Source organism: Oncorhynchus gorbuscha, linkage group LG02 (assembly GCF_021184085.1).
Source record: "Oncorhynchus gorbuscha isolate QuinsamMale2020 ecotype Even-year linkage group LG02, OgorEven_v1.0, whole genome shotgun sequence".
Lineage (NCBI taxonomy): Eukaryota > Metazoa > Chordata > Actinopteri > Salmoniformes > Salmonidae > Oncorhynchus > Oncorhynchus gorbuscha.
Window position 1 is genome coordinate 38,310,437 of NC_060174.1, and position 26,954 is coordinate 38,337,390.

Sequence of the window (26,954 nt, forward strand, 5' to 3'; positions counted from 1 at the left end):
TGATGGAGAGGAGAGAGAGGGAGGAAGGCGGACGAGAGAGAGGGAGGGATCAGAACCTGATTGGTGAGCAGTCAAAGGAAAGGGGGTCTGAGTGTTGATGAGCTGACTGTGCTCTTCCCAAAGACACACACACACACACTACACTCCGCAGGCGGCCGTTGGCACCTTAATTGGGTATGATGTGCTTAAGTAATGGCTAGAACTAATGGCCGGATTGGAATAAATGGAATGTTATCAAACACATGGTTTCCATGTGTTTGATTCCATTTACTCCATTCCAGCCATTATTATGAGCCGTCCTCTCCTCACCAGCCTCCTATGCTACACACACACCAACTTGTCGAGTGCCATTGGAAAAAGCCATTGGTGGAGCATCTCATGGGGGGAGTCAAAGGAAAACCCAGCTCACCAGGAGAGAGAGAGTTGCAACTAAAGAAAACAGCAACCTCACTGGGAGTCATTTCCCCAAAAGCCCTGACTGTTATCACCTCTCCAGTCTAGAAAGGGAACTTATAGTGAGTAAGGACTGAATCAGTCTACCTCCTCACCCCACAGATTATCCACAGGTCAGGAAGGAAGACCAAAACAAACACACAGGTCCATCTGCCACTGTATCTGCCACTGTGTGTGTGTGGGACATCATTCCACCACCTGGTGGGAATAGTTAGAACTACAGAGACAGAAACTAGCTGTTTGTCTGAGGAGAGGAGTTTACATAACTTTTTTTTTTTTAAATACTAGACAAAATGGTCAAATGTAACATTTTATTAATCTTTTACCTTTTGGTTATTGCTTATCTGCTTTTATTTACATTCAGAAAGTTGAAACATTGTTTAGATACTGTATCTTTGAGAAGATTTGTAACTGGAAGTAAGTCTATGAAAAAGTAGATAATCTGTGTTTCTCTATTACATGTTGACGTACACCTCCTCCAAACCCAGGCTTTTGGGCACTAGAGTTATCTATTTATCTCTATGGGTCAGATGGCTCAGCAGGGGTCAGGGGTTAAAGGTCAGTCTGACCATCATGGTTGGGGTGTTACAGCTCAGCGCTGGGCTAGTTTCCCCACATACACAAATCTGATTCAGGTCTCCCTGGTCCTCGCTTCCTCTGAGCCACATGTCTTTGGGGTGCTCTGGTGTATCTTTGGTCTTCACTTCCATGGATTAGTACCTGCAATGAACACTCTCACTGTAAGCCACAGGAACATACTGGAATGCCAAATGACATTACTGTTCATGTCCATTCCTACTTTTAGTGTGTATATGTGCACTATATGCTTGAGATGTGAGTGTGTGTGTGTGTTCACCCACCTGTAGTAGTTTGTTTTGAAGGGTCCAGTCTTGGTGAGGCCCAGGTATTTGGCCTGCTCATCTGTCAGCTCTGTGAGGTGGGCGTCAAACGTTGGCAGGTGGAGTCCGGCCACAAACTCGTCTGAAAACAAGCAAGCACACACACACACCCAAACACAGTCACACTATACCCTGTCAACACCGGAGTAACGAAGCAGTAGGTAGGTAAGGTGGTGTCTCACCCATCTTCTTTGGCAGGAGGTAGACGTCTTTATTGTATCGTCCCTCTGGGGCATTGTACAGCTCAATCAGAGCCAGCACCTGAGGGTATTACGTTACGTTATAGAAGTAGTATACCGAGAACATAATTCAATTACAAAGAGACTGTGGCTACAGAGGTCAGTTCCTTTTTATAGCGCATAAATGTAGCCCTCCACAGTAGAGCTTGTGTGTTTGCTGCGACCATGATATCCCCTGCTGTGTGAGAGACAGACAGACCTGTGTGGTGGCGGTGATGGAGAGAATGAACGAGGGTACCGTGGAGCAGCTCAGATTCAACAGATGACCCTGAGAGAATATACACACACTGTGAAACACACACACCAGTGATCACACACTTAACACACACAGGCACTGACCTCAGCCAGTAAGATAATTCTCTTGCCATCTGGCCAGATGACATGGTCCACCTGTGACCTCACTCTCTCCCAGGTCAACTCTGGGCTCCGCAGACTCGCCTGACAGAGGAAAAACACAGTGTGTCAACCTCTCTCTCTCACACACGCACGCACGCACGCACGCACGCACGCACGCACGCACGCACGCACGCACGCACGCACGCACACACACACACACACACACACACACACACACACACACACACACACACACACACACACACACACACACACACACACACACACACACACACACACACACACACACACACACACACACACACACACACACACACACACACACACACACACACACACACACACACACGTCTCACCACGTCTATCTCAGTGTTGGAGTGACCCATGTTACAGACGATGCAGCCGTTCTTCATTCTGTCTAGATAATCTCTTCCCACCACGTTCTTGTTGCCTGAGGACAAAACTGTGGCTGTTATAACCTGCCATAACCTGTCATAGCCCATCATTACCTACTGTAGGCTGACAGGTTCAGGAGGAGGGGGTGCGTTGGGGCTGAAGCCAGGGTTAGGATTGTGGTTGGGGTTGAGGGTAAGAGTTGGGGTTGAGGCTGAGGGTTGAGGTTGAACCGGGATGTGGACATGAAGCTGGGGTCAGGATTGTGGTTGGGGTTGAGGCTAGGGTAAGAGTTGGGGTTGAACCGGGATGCGGACATGTAGCTAGGATTAGGATTGTGGTTGGGGTTGAGGCTAGGGTTAGAGTTGGGGTTGAACCGGGATGCGGACATGTAGCTAGGATTAGGATTGTGGTTGGGGTTGAGGCTAGGGTTAGAGTTGGGGTTGAACCATGATGTGGACATGAAGCTAGGGTTAGGATTGTGGTTGGGGTTGAGGCTAGGGTTAGAGTTGGGGTTGAACCGGGATGTGGACATGAAGCTAGGGTTAGGATTGTGGTTGGGGTTGAGGGTTAGAGTTGGGGTTGAACCGGGATGTGGACATGAAGCTAGGGTTAGGATTGTGGTTGGGGTTGAGGCTAGGGTTAGAGTTGGGGTTGAACCGGGATGCGGACATGAAGCTAGGGTTAGGATTGTGGTTGGGGTTGAGGCTAGGGTTAGAGTTGGGGTTGAACCGGGATGTGGACATGAAGCTAGGGTTAGGATTGTGGTTGGGGTTGAGGGTTAGAGTTGGGGTTGAACCGGGATGTGGACATGAAGCTAGGGTTAGGATTGTGGTTGGGGTTGAGGCTAGGGTTAGAGTTGGGGTTGAACCGGGATGCGGACATGAAGCTAGGGTTAGGATTGTGGTTGGGGTTGAGGCTAGGGTTAGAGTTGGGGTTGAACCGGGATGCGGACATGAACCTAGGGTTAGGATTGTGGTTGGGGTTGAGGCTAGTGTTAGAGTTGGGGTTGAACCGGGATGTGGACATGAAGCTAGGGTTAGGATTGTGGTTGGGGTTGAGGCTAGGGTTAGAGTTGGGGTTGAACCGGGATGTGGACATGAAGCTAGGGTTAGGATTGTGGTTGGGGTTGAGGCTAGGGTTAGAGTTGGGGTTGAACCGGGATGCGGACATGAAGCTAGGGTTAGGATTGTGGTTGGGGTTGAGGCTAGGGTTGTACCGAAATGTAGACATGAAGTTACATGGAACCCAAACTGGCTGCGCACGTGCGCCATCGTGCATAAATGTATTTTGTCCCCCCACACCAAACGCGATCACGACACGCAGGTTAAAATATCAAAACAAACTCTGAACTAATTCCATTAATTTGGGGGCAGGTCGAAAATCATTAAACATGTATGGCATGTTTAATGTATTTAGCTAGTTAGCTTGCACTTGCTAGCTAACGTTAATTTGTCCTATTTAGCTAGCTTGTGTTTCTAGCTCATTTGTCCTGGGATATAAATATTGAGTTGGTATTTTACCTGAAATGCACAAGGACCCACAATAATTTAATTTGCGACTTTCACGTACGCGACGTGTCCGTTCTGGTCATGTTAGGGTTATGGTTGTGGTGAAGGCTAGGGTTAGGGATGAACAGGAATAGTTCACCTAAATTAAAAAATGACACATTTATTTCATTACTCTGTAAGCAGTCTATGGAGAATGTACTGTATGATAGCAATTGGTTTAGTTTCCCTGGCACCGTTTCCACATGTTAACATTTTAGCATTGGTGGCACAAATCCCTTTCAAGTCATGGGTCCGATGATAGCATTTTTCACACATCATGTCCAAATCATCTGAAAGTATCTCAAATTGATTGTGAAGCTCAACAAAGTCACTTATAGATGATTTGATCATGATGTGCGGAAAATGCTACGGAGGATACACTGGCAATTTTTTACGGCAATACTGCCAAGCAATGTTGCTGGGAACAGAGTGGGGTATGAGACATTGGATCTATGAAGAAACGTAATTTGCCCATTCATTTACTCATCTCCTATAGCTTGTTATTGACTGTTGACTGCCACAGCTGTATAACAATTCATCAGCTAACAAACAAGCAACAAAGAGGTGTTGCTTCTGCCCTGTTCATCCACTCAACCTGCTTCCAGGTTGCTAACAATCTAACCAATTTGGGCCATTGAATATACATGGGCTTTGATTAGCATGCTAATCAATTAGTACTCCACAGCATGGATACTCTTGTCAGTTAAACTTGACAAACTGAACACAGTATGTATGTAGTAACGTGTCATGATCAAATATTGTGGTGAGGAAACATTTGATGGGTGAAAGTCCAATATTTCACTGTAAATGTGAGTTTATTTTCAAACACTTGGGCTCAAAAACGGCCACCATGTTTCCAAAATGTTTTAGAACGCAGACTGATCACATGACGGCAGGGTAGCCTAGTGGCTAGAGAGATGGGCTAGTAATTTAAAGGTTGCAAGTTCAAATCCCCAAGCTGACAAAGTACAAATCTGTTGTTCTGCTCCTGAACAGGCAGGTAACCGACCGTTCCTAGGCCATCATTGAAGATAAGAATTTGTACTTAACTGACTTGCCTAGTTAAATAAAGGTAAGAAAATATATTTTTTTAAAGAACAAAATATACACTCTGATTGGAGGATTTCTAAAAATGGTCCACTGGTGGGGCTGCTGATCAAAATTCTCCTGATTATAAAAATATGCATTTTTTTATGGAAAAATGTTGTAGCAATTATTGCTTCAAAGAAATGTATAGTTTATTATCAGCTTTAAGGTTAGGGTTGTGGTTGAGGCTAGTGTTAGGGCTAAACCGTGATGTGGACATGACGCTAAGGTAAGGGTTAGCCAGTCTCATTACAGCACACTGAAAGGTTTGGTAACATGAAAAACACTCCTACTGGAGAGTACATGTTTCAGGCAAAAAATGTACTCTACAATACTTCCATGTGTAACTTTTGTGAGCTATAGTTCGTGTGAGAGTTAAGCGCCTCTTGTTACTAGACCATTCACATTACCTCTGTGGGTGATGACATGTCTTACCCGTGCAGGTGATGACCATGTCCACCTGTCCGATGACGTCATTGAGCTTGACCAGTCTGAAGCAGTCCATGCTGGAACAGGGAGAGACAAAAACACAAATAGTTCAACACTTGCTTCTACCACCTCCATGTCTTAACCCTTTATCCACTCTCTCTCTCTCTCTCTCTCTCTCTCTCTCTCTCTCTCTCTCTCTCTCTCTCTCTCTCTCTCTCTCTCTCTCTCTCTCTCTCTCTCTCTCTCTCTCTCTCTCTCTCTCTCTCTCTCGTCATACCAGGCCTGCAGGGCACATATGGGATCGACCTCTGTGATGTACACTATTGAGCCCATGGCCTTCAGAACGGCAGAGCAACCTTTACCAACCTGGCCAAGGGAGAGGTGGGAGGAGAGGGTAGAAAGACAAACATTCATACACACAAATGGAGTAAACACATACAGTACATAGAGAGAACAATGTAGACCTCTGTGTTTAATAGGTGCTAATAAAATACTGACCTCTCCATAACCACACACCACAACCTGCTTTCCCCCAAACATCACATCTGTCAACCGTTTCAACCTAGGGGGAGATGGGAGGGGAAAAGTCAAAGGACACACAAACACACACTCATGTTATTTCTGTATCTGTGTGTTTTAGTATACGTACCCATCCAGTATGGACTCCCTGCAGCAGTAGAAGTTGTCAAACATCTGTTTGGTGACTGAGTCATTGACGTTCATAGCAGGAACACACAGCCTCCCTGCCTTGGACAGCTGGTACAGCCTTGGGAAGAAGGGAAACACTGCTACCTTAGCACAACGCATAGGCTGCATCTCAAATAGCAACCTATTACCTATTGTTATGGATTAGGTAAAGTAGTGAAGACAGCACACTACAGCTCTCTAACACTTCCACACTCCATTCCCCAGGGGGCAGCAGCAACCTTGTCCAGCTGCTGAGACTGGTTGCTAAGGAGACAGGTGCTGCCCATTAAGATGGTCAATCAGTGTCTGGCCGATCGAGAGCTCAAGAGTGACAGAGTTGGCCCTTGACCAAGGTAAGGATGCTGTCTCCTTTGGCACATGCACACTTAACACCTAGACACATATGCTGATTTCTCACATAGATGCACACATTCATTCAGGTTACAGACCATTTAACTAGGCCAAAACTCATAGACAAAGAGTTATTGCGCTTATGATTTTTTAAAACACATGTTCGCGTTAGTGGTTGTCGTCCAGGTGGTTGTGAACCGGTAGGATTTGGTGGTGTGCATTTGTTAAGAAAATTTGTAGCAGGTGTTTTTGTCAGGATTGTGTCATGCTAGCATGCTAGGAGAGGTTTGTAGCAGTGTTAGTGTGAGTTTCAGTTTCCTGGCTAGTGAAATAGCTGATGGCTTTGGTCAACAGAAATGTTTGGTGTGGCTGCACCCACAAAGGTAATCAATCTTTTGCAGTTGGTAGCTGTTAACTACTATAAGGCTGATTTAAGTGTTTTGCTTGTGGTTTGGGTTTTTGCCTAGTAGGAGTGGTTATCTCTGGGTCTTGGAGCATGTCCTGTATTTGTTAATGTATGGATTTTGACTTTGGGGGTGTTTGAGCCAGCAGTGTTTTGTGCTGAGGTAGATGATAGTTGGGGTTTGCTCAAGCTAACAATAGCAGATGTGTTGAGCAAGTTAGAGGTTGCAGTGCTGTTATTGGAGAAGTGGAGTGAGTTCTTGCCGTTGGTTCTGGTGGATAGCAGTTAGGAGGAAGAAGACTGGTGAGCCTAGAACAGGAAATGGCACTCTTGAAAAAGCAGTTTAATGAAGGGCTGCATAGAGGGGAGAAAGTTTGTTTCCAGTCAGTCTTGTCACTAAACCAGTTTCCACCAGTGATTTAAAAAAAAAAGTTTTTTTTTTTTTTTAACCCCAGCGAAAAGTCTCAGGGGGTGGAATCTCTCAAGGAGTTTTGTGGTATCCCCAGTTTGAAGTCACTCCGGTTCATCAGAGTGCTGATGACAAACCAGATAGGGAAGATGATGATTTGTGTGGGGACTTGGAGGAAACATTCTTTGCCAAACTAGACTGGTTCCAAGAATATAGTTCTCCCTAGTACAACCTGGACTCAGGGGTAGACGTAACATTTTAGTATGATATGTTGTGTTTTGTATGGCATGTATTAATTTGTTGTTATGCAAACAACTATGTCATATTACAATTTGTATGATTTGTTAAGAATTTAAAGTTGTACAATATGTTACGAATTGCAATTTGTACAATAGAATTTGCTAAACATATATGTTACAAATTTTACTTTGTTGTGGCTAATGTTAGCTGGTTGGCTAGGTGGCTAACACTGATCAAATCAAATCAAAATTTATTTGTCACATACACATGGTTAGCAGATGTTAATGCGAGCGTAGCGAAATGCTTGTGCTTCTAGTTCCGACAATGCAGTAATAACCAACAAGTAATCTAGCTAACAATTCCAAAACTACTACCTTATAGACACAAGTGTAAGGGGATAAAGAATATGTACATAAAGATATATGAATGAGTGATGGTACAGAGCGGCATAGGCAAGATACAGTAGATGGTATTGAGTGCAGTATATACATATGAGATGCTCTGGATAAGAGCGTCTGCTAAATGACTTAAATGTAAATGTAAATGTATGTAAACAAAGTGGCATAGTTAAAGTGGCTAGTGATACATGTATTACATAAGGATGCAGTAGATGATATAGAGTACAGTATATACGTATACATATGAGATGAGTAATGTAGGTTATGTAAACATTATATTAGGTAGCATTGTTTAAAGTGATATATTTTACATAATTTCCCATCAATTCCCATTATTAAAGTGGCTGGAGTTGAGTCAGTGTGTTGGCAGCAGCCACTCAATGTTAGTGGTGGCTGTTTAACAGTCTGTTGGCCTTGAGATAGAAGCTGTTTTTCAGTCTCTCGGTCCCAGCTTTGATGCACCTGTACTGACATCGCCTTCTGGATGATAGCGGGGTGAACAGGCAGTGGCTCGGGTGGTTGTTGTCCTTGATGATCTTTATGGCCTTCTTGTGACATCGGGTGGTGTAGGTGTCCTGGAGGGCAGGTAGTTTGCCCCCAGTGATGCATTGTGCAGACCTCACTACCCTCTAGAGAGCCTTACGGTTGTGGGCGGAGCAGTTGCCGTACCAGGCGGTGATACAGCCCGACAGGATGCTCTCGATTGTGCATCTGTAGAAGTTTGTGAGTGCTTTTGGTGACAAGCCAAATTTCTTCAGCCTCCTGAGGTTGAAGAGGCGCTGCTGCGCCTTCTTCACGATGCTGTCTGTGTGGGTGGACCAATTCAGTTTGTCTGTGATGTGTACGCCGAGGAACTTAAAACTTACTACCCTATCCACTACTGTTCCATCGATGTGGATAGGGGGGTGTTCCCTCTGCTGTTTCCTGAAGTCCACAATCATCTCCTTGGTTTTGTTGACGTTGAGTGTGAGGTTATTTTCCTGACACAACACTCCGGGGGCCCTCACCTCCTCCCTGTAGGCCGTCTCATCGTTGTTGGTAATCAAGCTTACCACTGTTGTGTCATCCTCAAACTTGATGATTGAGTTGGAGGCGTGCGTGGCCACGCAGTCGTGGGTGAACAAGGAGTACAGGAGAGGGCTCAGAACACACCCTTGTGGGCCCCAGTGTTGAGGATCAGTAGGGTGGAGATGTTGCTGCCTACCCTCACCACCTGGGGGCGGCCCGTCAGGAAGTCCAGTACCCAGTTGCACTCGAGCTTGATGACGAGCTTGGAGGGCACTATGGTGTTAAATGCCGAGCTGTAGTCGATGAACAGCATTCTCACATAGGTATTCCTCTTGTCCAGATGGGGTAGGGCAGTGTGGTTGAGATTGCATCGTCTGTGGACCTATTTGGGCGGTAAGCAAATTGGAGTGGGTCTAGGGTGTCAGGTAGGGTGGAGGTGATATGGTCCTTGACTAGTCTCTCAAAGCACTTCATGATGACGGAAGTGAGTGCTACGGGGCGGTAGTCGTTTAGCTCAGTTACCTTAGCTTTCTTGGGAACAGGAACAATGGTGGCCCTCTTGAAGCATATGGGAACAACAGACTGGGATAGGGATTGATTGAATATGTCCGTAAACACACCAGCCAGCTGGTCTGTGCATGCTCTGAAGGCGCGGCTGGGGATGCCGTCTGGGCCTGCAGCCTTGCGAGGGTTGGCGCTTTCAGTTTCACGCGAATGCTGCCATCAATCCACGGTTTCTGGTTGGGGAATGTTTTAATCGTTGCTATGGGAACGACATCTTCAATGCACGTTCTAATGAACTCGCTCACCGAATCAGCGTATTCGTCAATGTTGTTGTCGGACGTAATACGGAACATATCCCAGTCCACGTGATGAAAGCAGTCTTGGAGTGTGGAATCAGATTGGTCGGATCAGCGTTGAACAGACCTCAGCGCGGGAGCTTCTTGTTTTAGTTTCTGTCTGTAGGCAGGGATCAACAAAATGGAGTCGTGGTCAGCTTTTCCGAAAGGAGAGCGGGGCAGGGCCTTATATGCGTCGCAGAAGTTGGAATAGCAATGATCCAAGGTTTTTCCAGCCCTGGTTGCGCAGTCGATATGCTGATAAAATTTATGGAGTCTTGTTTTCAGATTAGCCTTGTTAAAATCCCCAGCTACAATGAATGCAGCCTCCGGTTATATGGATTCCAGTTTGCAAAGAGTCAAATAAAGTTTGTTCAGAGCCATCGATGTGTCTGCTTCGGGGGGAATATATACGGCTGTGATTATAATCGAAGAGAATTCCCTTGGTAGATAATGCGGTCGACATTTGATTGTGAGGAATTCTAAATCAGGTGAACAGAAGGACTTGAGATCCTGTATGTTGTTGTGGCAACACCACGTCACGTTAACCATGAAGCATACGCCCCCGCCCCTCTTCTTACCAGAAAGATGTTTGTTTCTGTCGGCGCGATGCGTGGAGAAACCAGCTGGCTGCACCGACTCCGATAGCGTCTCTCCAGTGAGCCATGTTTCCGTGAAGCAAAGAACGTTACAGTCTCTGATGTCCCTCTGGAATGCTACCCTTGCTCGGATTTCATCAACCTTGTTGTCAAGAGACTGGACATTGGCGAGGAGAATGCTAGGGAGTGGTGCACGATGTGCCCGTCTCCGGAGTCTGACCAGAAGACCGCTTCGTTTTCCCCTTTTACGAAGTCGTTTTTTGGGGTCGCCGGCTGGGATCCATTCCGTTGTCCTGGGTGAAAGGCAGAACACAGGATCCGCTTCGCGAAAGTCATATTCTTGGTCGTACTGATGGTGAGTTGACGCTGCTCTTATGTTCAGTAGTTCTTCTCGACTGTATGTAATGAAACCTAAGATGACCTGGGATACCAATGTAAGAAAAAACACCAAAGTAAAAAAAAAAACTGCATAGTTTCCTAGGAACGCGAAGCGAGGCGGCCATCTCTGTCGGCGCCGGAAGAGGCTAGCTAGGCTAGGGGTTAAGGTTAGGGGTTAGGTTAAAGGGTTATGGTTAGGGAAAGGGTTAGCTAACATGCTAAGTAGAGGCAAAGTAGCTAGGCAGTAGTAAGTAATTGTAAAGTTGCCCGTGATGAGATTCGAACATGCAACTTTTCTAAATGCTCATGTTATACGCCTACCAATGCATCATACTTTAATTTTGCCTTTGTTAACCTTCTGTCTTATGTAGTCACTATCAAGAGTAAAATATCATACTAATTTACTATGCTACGTCTAGTCTGAGACCAGACTGCCCAGTGAGAAAGGTGATTCTTGTATGTCTCTAGCTGAGACCTTCTGGGCAGAGATATGTGATGTTGTGTACCTTCTGCAGGTTGAGGATGAGGTTGATTCATGTATCAATTTAGGGGAGACATTCTTTGTTAGATAGTGACAATGAGCAAGTTAGATTCAGAGGTTGTTAGTGATTCTTTTGTTCCTTTAGCTGACATAATCTTTGCCAAAGTACTTGAGATTGTGGTTCCTCCGCAGGCTGATCATGCGGTTGTTAGGGTGTCAGGTGTTGATTTAGCTGACACGTTTATTATTAATAAGTTGTGGGAGGGAGGAGATTCTTCCCAGTCACAAGGTGATGTTAGTGAGGATCTGCCGGTCTGGATTTTGCTGGGTGAGACTGCTGGGTTTTGTGACGAGAAACAGGAGCTTGAAGAAATTAGTTGTGGAAAAGCCAGATCCACCCATGTTTTGATTTTCTGTTGTTGAGAGGTTCGTTCTGGCATCATGTAGGCCAAGTGTGTCTCCTGTTACTTTCCTCCACTGGCTAACAGTTCCCCTCCAGTGAGTGCTTAGGGCTGGAGAAAAGAGGCGATTGGGAACATGATGGTGTTCCTAGTGAGTTGGCTGAAGTTGTGGTTGATGTTTACTTGTCTCTAGTGGTGGTTGCTTCAAGTCTCTTATAGCTGGTTACATATCAGATGGAGCTTGTTGCTTGTGTCCATGGGCTGAGTGAATGGAGTTGGTCTCAGTTTAGAACCAGACGGGTTATTGTCCCTTGGTTTGGTCAAGTCAGAGACTTTAGTCAGGAAGAAATTGTGTGATGGTTTTGTTTTTTGACAGGTTTCCTTTTGAGGGTTTCTGTAGTCAGGTTGTGTAACTGCAGCTCTAGTGTACATATTTTGTCTCTTCAGTTGAGGAAGTTTTATGGAAAATTAATAGAAAACAAAAGTATGAAAGTTTGGAATATTCTGGAAAATATAGTTTTTTTTGACTCTGGTCAAAACTAGTGCGCTATATAGGGAATATGGTGTCAATTGGGGCACAGACACAGTGTAGAAGTCTAATTATGTTACAATTGTTAGCTTCTTTCATTAAATGTATGTGGCATGAGCTGTCCTTATTTACACAGGTGACTCACACAAGTTGTAATGACTAAGTCAAACAATAGGCTTATCATACATGAAAAATCCATTGTTTTTAGATAGGCACATCTTCTAATCTATCTAAAACAATCAGAGGCATGGGTACTCCAATCCCACCTGTGAATGCCTGTGACGCTCTCCTCCACGACGCCCTTGATCATCTTGAACATGCTGGGGTATTTCTTATCGATCCAGTGGGTCAGGTCTCCCCCATCATCCAGGATCTGAGAAATGCAGAGAATCCATCCATGACTGGATTAAACCGGATCATAGCTGTCTAATGTGAGGGCTAGGCCTATACTGTACCATATTGGGCTGCCAGGCCTCCAGGCTGACACAGTGGTCAATACACCACCAGAAGTCATCCTCCGACTCCCCCTTCCACGCAAACACAGGGAGGCCTGAGAGAGAGAGAGACAGAATAGGGGAGAGGGCAAAGGAGAGTTTATTGTATTTCTGTAGATTACTGAGTTTGAGAGATGAGGGGAAAAAGGAGTGACTTGTGGGGGGTAAAAAGTCAAGAAACAGCTGAGAAGACAGTGGTGAGAAAAAGTGACAGCGGAGAGAGCAAGAGTAATACTTTATGTGTCTCACCTTCCTCAGCCAGAGCTGCAGCTGCAGCGTTCTGGGTGGAGTAGATGTTACAGGCTGCCCAGCGACACTGAGCCCCCAACGCAGACAGAGTCTCCATCAACACCTTCAGGAACACATATGTGCACGCGGTCACACGCAAATACACACAGTCCAATTTCAGTGATTCAGTGTCTGTTTATGTGTGCGTGTGTGTGCATGCATACTCACGGCTGTGTGAGCGGTAATGTGAGTGCAGCCCACTACTTTAGCTCCAGCCAGTGGCTTATCTCCCTCTGCTCTCTTTCTCAGGGACATCAGAGCTGGCATCTCTACACAGAGAGATGAGGGAGAAGGAATGAAAGGGGAGAGAACTTGACACACCTTGAGTCATGTTCCTCTCTCTCTCTTACCTTACTCTTTAACACACACACTCTTTGAAAAAAAAAGGTGCTGTCCCCTTTGAAGAACCCTTTTTGGTTCCAGGTAGATCCCTTTTGGTAGAAACCTTTCAACAGAGGGTTTTACATGGAACCTAATAGTTCTACCTGGAACAAAAAAAGGTTTCTCCTATGGGGACAGCTGAAGAACCCCTTTTGAAACGATTTCTCCTAAGAGCATTACACACCTCTTCCATTCCCTCTCACCTTGCTCAGCGATCGTTATCTCCCTGCGTCCGAGGCCGGCCTGTCTGATGTTCTTGATGCAGAAGTCTTGATGCCCCTTAGAGCTCCTCTGCTGCCTGATTCTAGGAGACGTCGCATCCTCTGAACTGTCTGTGTACGACGCAGCTAAGGGTGTGAGGGGTTAACAGAGTAACACCAGGCACAATTAAACAGTATGAGCTGGATAAACCATCTAGGGTTAACTGAAATCTCCCATTGGACCAATAGTCAAATGGCAACAGGTTACAACTGTTATCAGCAAAAGTAGAGAAGCAAAATAAACTGTTATTTATACCTTCCAATGGATTGTAAATCTGGAAACAGCTACAATATTATGAATCAGCCTTGTTGTGTTTGAGGTTTAAGTACGTGCTATGTACAGTTGGGATTATTGCTCCTTCTCTGTCTGAGAACAGCTAACTAGACAGATAAGGAGTAAATTAAAGAGGTAATTCCTCTGAAGACTTTCTCTCAATGAAAGTTTGGCTGAGGGAGAAAGAGTCAAAACGTATCTGACTGTAACAACCCGCTGGGACAACAGCCAGACATGAGCAGCTATACACTTAGAGACAAAACACACCGTGCCGACAAAGCAGGTGTGTGTGTGTACCTGAGTTGTAGTTATCTGTGGAGGACTGGGAGAAAGAACGTGAGCGACGACCGGTCTTACTAAGACGTTGGTTAAAATCCTGCCTCTGATCAGCAAACTGGATTTGCTATGGAGAAAGAGGGAGGGAGAGAATGACTTTTGAGACCAGCCTAACAAACCGGGTCAGACAGACACCAGGGTTACAGTACATCCACCGCTTCGTCCAAGGCATTATATCAACTTTCTATCTCCACATAAGGAACAAAACACACAGAGAGAGAAGATGCAGGAATGTTGGTCATCTTATCAAGAGGCTCACATCGTTCTCTCACTCTCATCATAGCTAGCACTTGCACACCTTCTCCCTCTCCCTAACACACTCTCCATGACATGGTCTCATTCTCTTTCCCTTCTCCATGTTTCTCTCACTTTCCAAAGCTCCCCTTTTCTCTCCTTCCCTCTGTCCCTCTCTCTGTCTCACCACCCGTTGTGGTGGAAGGTGCCCACTTTGCCATGCCTAGTGTCTGCTCCCTCTGTCACAGTTTCACATTTTATTTGTACACATACACATGATAATTAAGCAGATGTTATTGCGGGTGTAGCGAAATACTGGTTTTTCTAGCTCCAACAGTGCAGTAATATCTAACAATTCACAACAGTTTACACATAACCTAAAAGTAAAATAATGGAATTAAGGAACATTTCCTGGGCTAATAGTGTAAAATATAACGGACAGAAATTAACAAAATACTGCAAAGTTTCTTAGGAGCTAGAAGCAAAATCCACTCCTGTGTGCAGTGAGCACTCAGAGAGAGACACACATAGAGGTACAGAAAGGCCCAATGTGTAACTTTAATCAGACATTTCAGTTATAAACCATTTGTATGTATTGTAGCCTACATGTATTTGTAGTGTATGGCTTCCTTGTCTGAGCAGCTGAACTGAGGCATTGGACGGTTCCCCTGGTCTGCCACATAAGGGCAGTGTTTCCACTGGTAGGGCCTGCAGTTCTCATTTGTCCATCAATGAACTCACACATGGCACCACCGTCACATGAACCTTCTCCATGACAAAACAGCCCCAAGCCTGAACAGCCCCTAGCCCCTTCCACAAGATCCTTCCAGCTTGTGTTTACAGCTTGTGTTTTGTTTACAAGCTGTCCTATGGGATCCCTTCAGGTTTGAATGCATCAGCAGGGTAGAGCTTTGGAGGGAGGGGATGGGATTCGGAGGTAGAACACTACACACTGTAGAAAGACTGTACAACTTACTGATAACCTGTACCAACCTGACCCATAAGGCTCTCTTTCTATGTAGACACTGCAGCTGTTGAAAGAGACTACACACTCAATCACTGACTTGTTTACATTGAACAGAAAGATATATACTGTAGGTAAATTCAGCCTGCACGTAACTGTCTAATGCAGCCGTTTTTAATCTCCGTATCAAATAATGTCTGGGTAACAACTAAGTATCTTACTGTGATTTGCTTTTAATGAAAGAAACAGAAATAGCTTCTTAGCAAAGAGCAATTTCTCCAGAGCAATTTTGTCTTCACTATTATTCTACATACATCAAAACTATGAAATAACACATATGGAATCATGTAGTAACCAAAAAAGTATTATGCAAATAAAAATATTTTTTAGCTTCTTCAAAGTAGCCACCCTTCACCTCGATGACAGCTTTGCACACTCTTGGCATTCTCTCAACCAGCTTCATGAGGAATACTTTTCCAACAGTCTTGAAGGAGTTCCCACATACGCTGAGCACTTGTTGGCTGGTTTCCTTTCACTCTGTGGTCGAACTCATCCCAAACCATCTCAATTGGGTTGAGGTCGGGTGATTGTGGAGTCCAGGTCATCTGATGCAGCACTCCATCGCTCTCCTTCTTGGTCAAATAGCCCTTACACAGCTCAGAGGTGTGTTTTGGGTCATTGTTCTGTTGAAAAACAAAACAAATGGTAGTCCCACTAAGCACAAACCATATGGGATGGCGTATCGCTGCAGAATGCTATGATAGCTTTGCTGGTTAAGTGTGCCTTGAATTCTAACTAAATCACAGACAGTGTTACCAGCAAAGCACCCCCACACCATCACACCATCTCCTCCATGCTTCATGGTGGGAACCACACATGGTGATCATCCGTTCACCCACTCTGCGTCTCACAAAGACACAGCAGTTGGAACCAAACATCTCAAATTTCTAATATACATTGCTTATGTTTCTTGGCCCAAGCAAGTCTATTTTTCTTATTGGTGTCCATTAGTAGTGGTTTCTTTGCAGCAAATCGACCACGAGGGCCTGATTCACGCAGCCTCCTCTGGTCAGATGATATTGAGATGTCTGTTCAACGCTGTCAAGCATTTATTTGGGCTGCAATCTGAGGTGCAGTTAACTCTAATTACCTTATCGTCTGCAGCAGAGGGAGCTCTGGATCTTCCTTTCCTGTGGCGGTCCTCATATGATAGCCAGTTTCATCATAGCGCTTGATGGTTTTTGTGACAGCACTTGAAGAAACTTTTAAAGGTCTTGAAATTTTCTGCATTGACTGACCTTCATGTCTTAAAGTAATGATGGACTGTCGTTTCTTTATTCTCATTTGAGCTGTTTTTGCCATAATATGGACTTGGTCTTTTACCAAATAGGGCAATCTTCTGTATACCACCCCTACCTTGTCACAACACAACTCATTGGCTCAAATGTATTAAGCAGGAAAGAAATTCCACATTCACTTTTAACTGTCACGTCTGCTACCGCCACGTCTGCTCCCGCCTGGCGCTTGAGGGCGCCAGGCTGGCCTGCATCACGCATTCCTATCATCCATTACGCACACCTGCCTTCCCTCATCACGCGCATCAGTGATATTGGACTCACCTGGACTCACTCCTCACCTATTATTACCTCCCCTATATTTGTCAGTTCCCCAGCTCTGTTCCGCACTTCTGCATTGATTGTTTTTTGTCTGTGTTTACTCATATGCTGACGCTGTTCCTGTCTCGTTCCATGTACGTTCCTTATTAAATGTTTGACTCCCCGTACCTGCTTTGTCTCGCAAGCGTCATCCCATGTGACATTAACAAGGAATACCTGTTAATTGAAATTCATTCCAGGTGACTACTTCATGAAGCTGGTTGAGAGAATTCCAAGAGTGTGCAAGCTGTCATCAATGCAAAGTGTGGCTACCTTGAGGAATCTCAAATTTGTTAAACACCTTTTTGGTTACTACATGATTCCATATATGTTAGTTACTATTTAATAGTTCATTTTTTAAAACTGCATTTTGGGGAATTGTTTGTAAGCAAGCATTTCACTGTATTCTGCACCAGTTGTATTTGGTGCATGTGATAAATCAAATGTGATTTTATTTTGATAAGGAAATAATACTGACTTTTACAGTAACAGTTTCATCGGCTGTACAATATGATACAAAACATAGGAAACCATAGTTTTGACTGCACTGGGCTTTTGAAGTGGAACTGACAGCATTTTAGCAACATGAACTCTTATTCAAATCTGTTCATATACACCACTAGGAATTTTCTGAGAAGTGAACAGTTAAATATGGTCTTTTTCATACTTTCATGGAATGTTTGGGAATGACAGAGTAAGGCATGTGTGAATATTCTAAATCAATATGGTGTGCGAAAGCGGCCGTGCGTTTGAACAATTAAGGGTGCTTTCACATATAGTCCTCTTAAAAAGAACCGATCTCAGTCCTCTTGAATAAAGTGAAATAACACATTTTTCTTTGTATTCACATTGCACTTGCCTTTGAATGAGGACTCGGCTCTTTTGCCAGTTCACTTCACATCGCCTATTTTGTGGTCATCTTCCTCTTTGAGTTCACATTGTTTACAAAGTAACCAATGTCTATTTCCAACATTCACTCAATGCACACAGTTTTTTTTTCAGGACAAGCCATTCCATCAGAACGTGTTATCGGAAGCTAGATATACCTACTTATATTTTGGAAGCTAATAGATTGCATTTAGCTAAAAGATGAGACATAATAATTGTAATCAGAAGATACTATTAACATGTAAATATCATTGGTAACAAAATAAATAGCTGAAGAGTAACTACAGATTAAATAAGCCTGTAATTGAAAATTGTACACCCAATGTAGGCTACTGCCCCTTTTAAGACCTAGAATAGATGTTGTACCCCATGTTGTGATTCTCACCAAATATATGTTGTCTTCTGAAACTATTCAAACCGCACAATCAATAAACAGCTGATGAAGCTCTCTTAGTCTGTAGATCACATATTGCAAACAAATAATCTAAACAAACAACTCCACACCCATTTGGGAATTTCTGTGCATCAATATCCAAAAACAGGACACATTTTTTTTTCAGCGAACCTGCACGTCATCCTCCTCTCTCTTTTGTGGCACCAATGTGAGGGGTTATTGCAGAGACAACAGTGTTGCAGTAGTCTAGTGTGTGGTGCGGGAATGATGACAAGTGAACCTGGGGAGCTTTGTGTTCACATTGCCCTAAAAAAGGAGAACCGAATCGCGGAATTCAAGCAAACCGAACTCAAACGACCGCCTGAGTTCCTTTTGAGTGTTCACACTGCACAAAATATTAAGCGAAAAGCACTGAGTTCACAACAATTGGGAAACAAGTGTGAAAACACCCTTATAGACACTGCATTAAATAAAACCTAGTAAAAATGTGTCAGTCTTGTCCAGGACTGGACTACACAGACCGGTGCACCACAGCCAATAAGAGCTACAGTAGACCTACATGCAAATGAGCTATTTGCCACACTGGCCTGCCATCATTCATTTTGAACTGGACTGTGTGTTTACAGGCAGTAACAACATAACTAATTTAGATCATTAGAAAGTATTCCCCAAAATACACTTGAATTAATTTCTGCAAATATGTAAATACCACGGGAGTCCTCTTATATTTGGAAACATTACAAGTCTATTTAAAAACATGACCATGAACAGGTAGACTATCTCTCCCTCAGTTGTGTTTAAGATCAACAACTGTTAGCCAGATGTTAGTCATATATTGATAGTTACTGGCTAATCTGCCAACAATGCCTTAGTCTACATAATGAAATTCGAGTCAAATAAAACCTATTTTTAAAACCTATTTTTTAAAAGTTGGTTTTGTAGCATAAACTGGGAATTTTACATTCTGTTTCATATCTGTCTGTTTGTCTGTTTCATATCTGCAAAGTAGTTATAAAGCTGTCAGTTCCACTTTAAGGGATAATCTGAGCTACTGTGAGAAAAGGGATAGTGCAATTAAGAACTTTTAAAAATATTTACCCAGAGTCAGAAACTCATAGATACCTCAATAATGCCTTGCATTACACCTGGGAAGAAAACACTTCAATTTCCTTAACCTTTTCCGTTGCCTCAACCATTGGCTCAACTTCCCCCATGTCCATTGGTTAAATTTACCACAAGGACAAACATTTTTACTATATTAGCCCACACAGCTACAAGGATGCTCTTTCATGCTAGATTTAGGATTCATGGCCCAGAGACAACAGCAAAAATAAAAGTACAAGTTTCTTTTTTACTGCAACCGCCAACCACAGGAACCTGCTCTAAATGTTCAAAATAAAAACTCATGAATGCAACTGTTTAATATCAAATTGTTTCATGTTCTAAATAAAATGGTAAACAATTAATTATGAGGCTAAATCTAAGGGCTGGACATGCTGATAAATGAAAAGTATATTTTTGCTGGTGTCTTGGGACTGGTAGGGTTTTAAGCATACAAAAAAAACAATCTATAACAACTTAAAATGGCTTTTGGTTAGCATGCTACTCGATTAGCATGCGCAACACTGCGCACCTTATTTACAGCAGTTAAACATTACAAACTGAACAAAGTATGTACAGTTGAAGTCGGAAGTTTACCTTAGCCAAATACATTTAAACTCAGTTTTTCACAATTCCTGACATTTAATCCAAGTACAAATTCCCTGTCGTAGGTCAGCTAAGATCACCACTTTATTATAAGAATGTGAAATGTCAGAAAAATAATAGAGAGAATAATTTATTTAAGCTTTTATTTCTTTCATCACATTCCCAGTGGGTCAGAAGTTTACATACACTCAATTAATATTTAGTAGTATTGCCTTTAAATTGTTTAACTTGGGTAAAACTTTTCGGGTAGCCTTCCACAAGCGTTCCACAATAAGTGGTGTGAATTTTGGCCCATTCCTCCTGACAGAACTGGTGTAACTGAGTCAGGTTTGTAGGCCTCCTTGCTCGCACACGCTTTTCCAGTTCTTCCTACACATTTTCTATAGGATTCAGGTCAGGGATTTGTGATCGCCAGTCTAAAACCTTGACTTTGTTGTCCTTAAGCCATTTTGCCACAACTTTGAAAGTATGCTTGGGGTCATTGTCCATTTGGAAGACCCATTTGCGACCAAGCTTTAACTTCCTGACTGATGTCTTGAGATGTTGCTTCAATATATCCACATAATTTTCCGTCCTCATGATGCCATCTATTTTGTGAAGTGCACCAGTCCCTCCTGCAGCAAAGCACCCCCACAACATGATGCTGCAACCCCCGTGCACCACGGTTGGGATGGTGTTCTTCGGCTTGCAAGCCTCCCCCTTTTTCCTCCAAGTATAACGGTCATTATGGCCAAGCAGTTCTATTTTTGTTTCATCAGATCAGAGGGCATTTCTCCAAAAATTACAATCTCTGTCCCCATGTGCAGTTGCAAACTGTAGTCTGAAGGATGAACCAGACGTGTGGAGGTCAAAAAAATATTCTGAGGTCTTGGCTGATTTCTTTTGATTTTCCCATGATGTCAAGCAAAGAGGCATTGAGTTTGAAAGTAGACCTTGAAATACATTCACAGTTACACCTCCAATTGGCTCAAATGATGTCAGTTAGCCTATCATAAGCTTCGAAAGCCAATACATCATTTTCTGGAAATTCCAAGCAATGTTAAAGGCACTGTCAATTTAGTGTATGTGAACTTCTGACCCACTGGAATTGTGATACAGTGAAATATTCTGTCTGTAAACAATTGTTGGAATAATTTTGTGTCATGCACAAAGTAGATGTCCTAACCGACTTGCCAAAACTATAGTTTGTTAACAAGAAATTTGTGGAGTGGTTGAAAAATGAGTTTTAATGACTCCAACCTAAGTGTATGTAAACTTCCTATTTCAACTGTATGTGCAGTATGTATCAACTCCCAATAAAATGTTGGCCATTCATGTCTCATCTTTCGTCACGACAATATTTATCATGATTCAATAATATATACATACTGTCACGCCCTGACCTTAGAGAGCCTTTTTATTTCTCTATTTGGTTAGGTTAGGGTGTGATTTGGGTGGGCATTCTAGTTTTTCTGTTTCTTTGTTGGACGGGTATGTATCCCAATCAGAGGCAGCTGTCTATTGTTGTCTCTGATTGGGGATCATACTTAGGCAGCCTGTTTTCCACCTTAGTTTGTGGGATCCTGTTTTTGCATAGTTGCTGTCTTGCCCTCCAGAACTTTATGTTCGGTTTTGTATGTTGTTGTTTTGTTGCAGTTCAGTATTAAAAATCATGAACACTTTCCATGCTGCTCTTTGGTCTCATTAATTTAACGACGGACGTAATTCAGAACATGGGCCATTACAGTATTCTCCTTGTACACCAACTTAGAACCGTAAGATAAATAAAGGTGGCAAATATGAAGACAATGAAAGATCTTACAATATTTGATGATGACATTTCTCTAAAACAGGCTATAGGCTACATGTGCACCACCAAGTCAAAACAGTCGGCAATATTATGAGGGGAAAAGTGATCAAATTATTAGAGTGAGGCACATGGGCTACTAACAGCTTACTTCACAACATACACTTAGTATTACTTTCTTAGCTACAGACAGTATACATAGCTCCCTGGCATATCACATCATTTACAAAGCAGCATACAAGACATTTTTGGACTCACCTTGTTGTGCAGAGCTCAAATTAACAGGAAGGTGGTGCAGTGGTCCTTTGTGGGAACATTTTGTTAACAAACTTACATCAAAGTGTCTGGATTGAAGGTGCTTTCAAGACAACTGGGAACTCTGAAAAAACAAGGTTGAATCATGATGTCATCAGTGATCTTCAGGTCGGAGCTCTAGAAAGGCCGTGTTCCCGACTTGCAATTCTGAGTTGGATGACCGTTCAAAACGTATTTTCTCAGTCGGAGCTCATTTTTTTTCAAAGTTCCCAGTTGTTGTGAACTCAATGAGGTCAGATTTCTCAGTTCCAAATTTTCCAGTTGTTTTGAGCATTGCAGAAGTCATGCTGGATTGACAGCATGGCCAATGTTGAATGTTTATTATTTTTAGATTGGAAAAGATATCCTTAAACCCAGACCTGGGTCCCCACACCCACTCCACTGAATGTAAGGCTAGTGATTACTTTGCAATACTTGCAGTTAGCCACTGATTCCTTCCAAACCCCTCATTGCTGAATTTGCGATTTCCAACTTGTTGTGCAATGTTTATGTCCAATGGCCGATGAGCACCGATACATTTCATCTATAATTTATATTCATAATTTCTCTTCATATGACAAGGATTGAAAATGATTTGCCAGTAGATTGTCGACTTGATTCATGATGATGACTGCTAGCTAAGATTTTGAAAGTATGATGTTGACATGATCAGTCCAATGTGGCCAATGACCTTGAGCCTTCTTGGATGGGCACTTCTAATGTAACTATGGCAGCACCCAACGGCATGAACTTTCGAGCTTTACCCTTAGATTTTGCGGTGATGTAGTGTCCCCAGAAGTGACAGAACACTGAGTCAATCACAGCGCAACTAGAGAACATTACCAACCCCTACGCTCTGTATTTTCCACTGGCTGCCCCACCTTCACAGCACTGAGTTAGGCTGAAACACCTGCATTTTGGAGCTGCCTTACTCAAGAAAGCAAAAAGAGACCAAGTTTGTAGACGGCTTTATTAACTCAATGACTATTGTTTGATTTTTTTTTTACATTGTTTCCAAACTGATATGTTAATGACAAAATAACATGCAAAACAGGCAACAACTACAAAAATATACTGTGTGTGTGTGTGTATATATATATTAGGGGGCTAAACAGGTGGGGTGCAGCCGGTGACGGGTTGCCACTGGCTGTGTCTCAATCCACCGAATCCGCGTATGCGGTGTTAGGTGGCCGAGCTACAGCAGTGTTTGTCTAACCATGATTCATCCCGAAAATCGGTCTTCTCACGAAAGCATCTATAGAATACGACCCCCATAAGTGTCACGGGACTCATCTGAAGTCGGTAACACTGATGTGCCAACTTCTGTCTGAAGCGTCCGAACCGTTTGAGCTACAAACTAATATACAAATGGAGACTCTCACAAACATGATGATATTCTCCGTTCTGCTCTACAACCCCCACAAGTGGCATGGAACTCATCTGAAGGTAACCCATACAAACTAATGGAGGTATGCAGGTAGTTTTGTGTCATCAAAAATAAAGGGCTAAATGTGTCCAAAAAAACTCATATTTCCTGAGCTTTCTTATATCTCCTAGATATAGGACAGACATTTCCAAACTTTATTCCTCATGATTTATTTTTTGGCTGTCTTTTTTTCCATTTTATGGAACAACGAATGCTTGTTCTTGTTACACATTTTAAAGTTTACAATAGCATCCCAACGCACCACATTGGTCAGTGCCATCCGGAATCTTTGGGACGTCCTTACACAAAACCCTAACTTTAACCCTAACCTTTACCTAACCTTAACCCTTAACCATTTTAAATGTCAATTTCAATGGGGTAGGGACATCCCAAGGATTCCAGGTAAACATGGAGAAACCATGTGGTTCTATCTCTCTGTGACCACCAATAACTTCAAAGTTGATTACAAATACGAAGTTGTCAATGTTTTTCTTTACAACTGAGATGATGAATATGAAGTAGAAAAATGTACATTTACCTTTTAATATTGATTGTTTTTGGAAACATCTTGGAGATTTAACGATGCCCCTATGAAGGTTCTAACGATGAACTTAGCCTTAAGATGCTTTAGGGAAAATGGGCCAATCAGCGGTCTACTCACATTAATACTTTTAAAGAACGGTATACGCCTGCACCATTCCAACACATTTTTTTTAACACTTAGTTTTCCTTCCAAAACATGACAATAATTTCACACATATTGTCATTAACTATAGGAAATATTTCAAAGAAATTTGGAAGCACTGGACTGTTAAACATGTTCAAATGTTGTGTACAGCACTCCCTTAAAAATATAACACACCTGAACTCCCTTAATCATGTATTTTAGCCAATGTGATCCTGTCATTTTGGCATAAGCAAGACTTTAAGTGTTCCAAAGAGCACCACTATCCCACAGAAAGGCAGAAGAAGAGAGACCAGGGGAGGATACAGATGGACTTAATTAGAGATTTCAGAGAGAGACGAGAACATGATACAGATGGACTGAACTAGAGATAGCAAAGAGAACCTAGAACAGAGATACCTTGATACAGATGGACTGAACTAGAGATAGCAAAGAGAAACTAGAACAGAGATACCTTGATACAGATGGCCTGAACTAGAGATAGCAAAGAGAAACTAGAACAGAGATACCTTGATACAGATGGCCTGAACTGCCTCCTCTTCCTTGGTTTTGTTCAGGTTGAACATGCTGTACACTTTCTTCATGCTGTCAGGTTCACCTCACTATGTGAACACCTTCCACCACACGCAGAAAGACTGTATTTAACCGTGACCGTGACCTGACCGTGTTTGATGAGAAGGTTCAGGGATTAAAGGCTGGCTAAGCTAACACAGTGAGAGGAGCCACACCTTCAGCTCTCAAGCCCAGGTTCCAGGTGAGAGGAGAGACAGAAGAGAGAAAAAGATGAGGAGCCAGAGACAGGAGGAGAGGAGAGTGGGCCAAAGTAGAAGTGAGCCTTTGTGAGCTGAGAGAAGACGAGAGGAGCAGTTTCCAGGATGAACAATTGGGAAAGGAGGGAGCGAAAGAGGGGAGGGATGGAGGGCAGGAGTACATAAAGAACCACTTGAGGCCTCTAATGAATATGAATGACGTTTGGAGTGCTCTCTTATTCCCAAGGGTAAACCATACAAACACAGATGTTTGTGAGTCTGTGAGAATTGTGTGTATCCAGAGAAGAAGAGTGGAAAAACACATGCATGTACAAACACAAGAACCACGGACAAGTGTGTACACACACACAACCACTGTGAGAGCTGACTTGTCCTGGTAAGTTGACACAGTATTAATTTATAACAAAGGCTGACTTGTTATTGTTGAGGTCAGGAACATGAGGGGGTAGAGTCCTAGTCATTGACTCATTGTTTTTACACAATAACTACACTTAATGGTAGAAGGGGAGCTAAATATATGTACTATGTACTCTCTGTCATGTGTGTAAAACATTCATATGGCCGGCCACGGACAATACGATGATTAACAAAATAAGGATATGCAGATGCACGCCTGCTACCTGAGTGGGAGTGAGCCTGAAGAGAACGTACTCGTATTGAGAAACAAATTTCAGTGTTGCATTCAGGACATTTGACTTAAGTAGAGCTTAGTAGAAACTCAAACTGTCCTGAACACACACATGCAAACACAAATAAATCCCATATAAATGAGGTACAGGTGACGATAGCTGCACAGTGACCTTTAAAGGCTTGAGAGTGAACCTGTTCTTCTAAAGGCCCGCACTCTTAGTATAGCTTACCTAATGAAGTGTGTGTGTGTGGTGTGTTAACCTCATGAAGTGTGTCACTCTGGCACACCCTGAAAGTCACCAAACTGACCTAGTACGGGTTCACAACTTTTAAACAACCTTCATACGCCCTGCTAACAACAAACATTCCCTTAAGGGTCTCATTAGGTCATTAACTAACATTTTCATAGGAATGTTCCTGTGAAGTGCAAGGAATATTTCCATGAGACCATTACCTTAATGTCAAACAGAACAAAGTGGATGCCATGTAATCAGAACTTACCATATTCATGTTCTAGACAAGTTCCATAAGAAATTTGCAATAACACTTGTGTCTAGTTTTCTGTGGGATAGGATGTCCCACCAAACATACACAGACCATGGCTGACATGTTCTTAGAACATAATGTATTGATGTTCAAAACACATTTTATGAGAACGTAGCAAGAACATTCCAGTTTTCTGAGGGTTAGCATGCTAGCAGATACCCATAGACTTCCAGTCATTGCGCTAACGCTAGTTAGCATCGGTTCGTAAAACTACCTCTAACTTCCTTCATACAGGACACAGAGACTTAAAAATGTTACCCGCGAGCTCATCTGACTCTGGGGAAGTAGATAAAATCTCAAAGTATCCCTTTAACCACTGATCCATTCATAGCTATTTGTCTGTTGGCAATGTTAGGGATACGCACACATACAGTACATTTAACATAGTGTTTTCAATTTACATATTTGACATCACTTGGGATTTAAACTCTCAACCTTTTTGGTTGACGGTACTCTGATCTTCCTGTTACGCCACCATGTCCGGTATCAGATCATTTGATTACTCTCATCATTGATTTTATTTACTTATTTCAACAATATAATGGCTTTCTGTTTTAATGATACTCCAGAATCAATACGATCAATAACATTTATTTTTTAGTGTGCTATTAACAAACTCAATTCACCTTATTGCTTACACCTATCAAGTTCTTTGAGATCTACACAAGTGCATATGGAAGAAGGTTTACGGTTTCTTCTGGACAGGTCCTAACTATACTGGCCCAATAAGAACATTTCGTCGTTGGTGCTGGTGGCCTGGGTTAGAGACCTGCTAGAGGAGTCACCCTACTCTCACATTCTTAGCAATATACT

General features: G+C 43.0%; 1 protein-coding gene across 2 annotated transcripts; it reads right to left on the reverse strand.

Annotated features, from left to right (window-relative positions):
- Positions 1-758: 758 nt before the first annotated feature.
- Positions 759-25,003, reverse strand: LOC123992714 (putative adenosylhomocysteinase 3). 2 transcript variants are annotated; one of them, XM_046294159.1, is made up of 17 exons: positions 24,705-25,003; positions 14,124-14,229; positions 13,496-13,639; positions 13,080-13,180; positions 12,873-12,975; positions 12,585-12,679; positions 12,396-12,502; positions 6,056-6,172; positions 5,905-5,968; positions 5,684-5,772; positions 5,413-5,483; positions 2,305-2,399; positions 1,931-2,029; positions 1,791-1,859; positions 1,535-1,613; positions 1,314-1,434; positions 759-1,173 (listed from the first exon to the last, which is right to left on the reverse strand). In XM_046294159.1, the coding sequence occupies exons 1-17, from the start codon at positions 24,777-24,779 to the stop codon at positions 1,167-1,169; spliced, it is 1,542 nt and encodes a 513-aa protein (XP_046150115.1). In that variant the 5' UTR covers positions 24,780-25,003; the 3' UTR covers positions 759-1,166. The 2 variants fall into 2 exon arrangements, with proteins under 2 accessions (XP_046150115.1, XP_046150123.1); XM_046294167.1 differs by lacking the exon at positions 1,791-1,859.
- Between the last annotated feature and the right edge of the window lie 1,951 nt (positions 25,004-26,954).

Bases quoted from the DNA above. Each gene is read 5' to 3' on its own strand.
- LOC123992714 (XM_046294159.1), bottom strand. From the start codon at position 24,779: ATGAAGAAAGTGTACAGCATGTTCAACCTGAACAAAACCAAGGAAGAG. The intron at 13,181-13,495 runs GTGAGAGGGAAT...CTCTCTGTGTAG, and splicing joins GATAACGATCGCTGAGCAAG to AGATGCCAGCTCTGATGTCC. The intron at 1,614-1,790 runs GTCTGTCTGTCT...TAATACCCTCAG, and splicing joins CCATCACCGCCACCACACAG to GTGCTGGCTCTGATTGAGCT.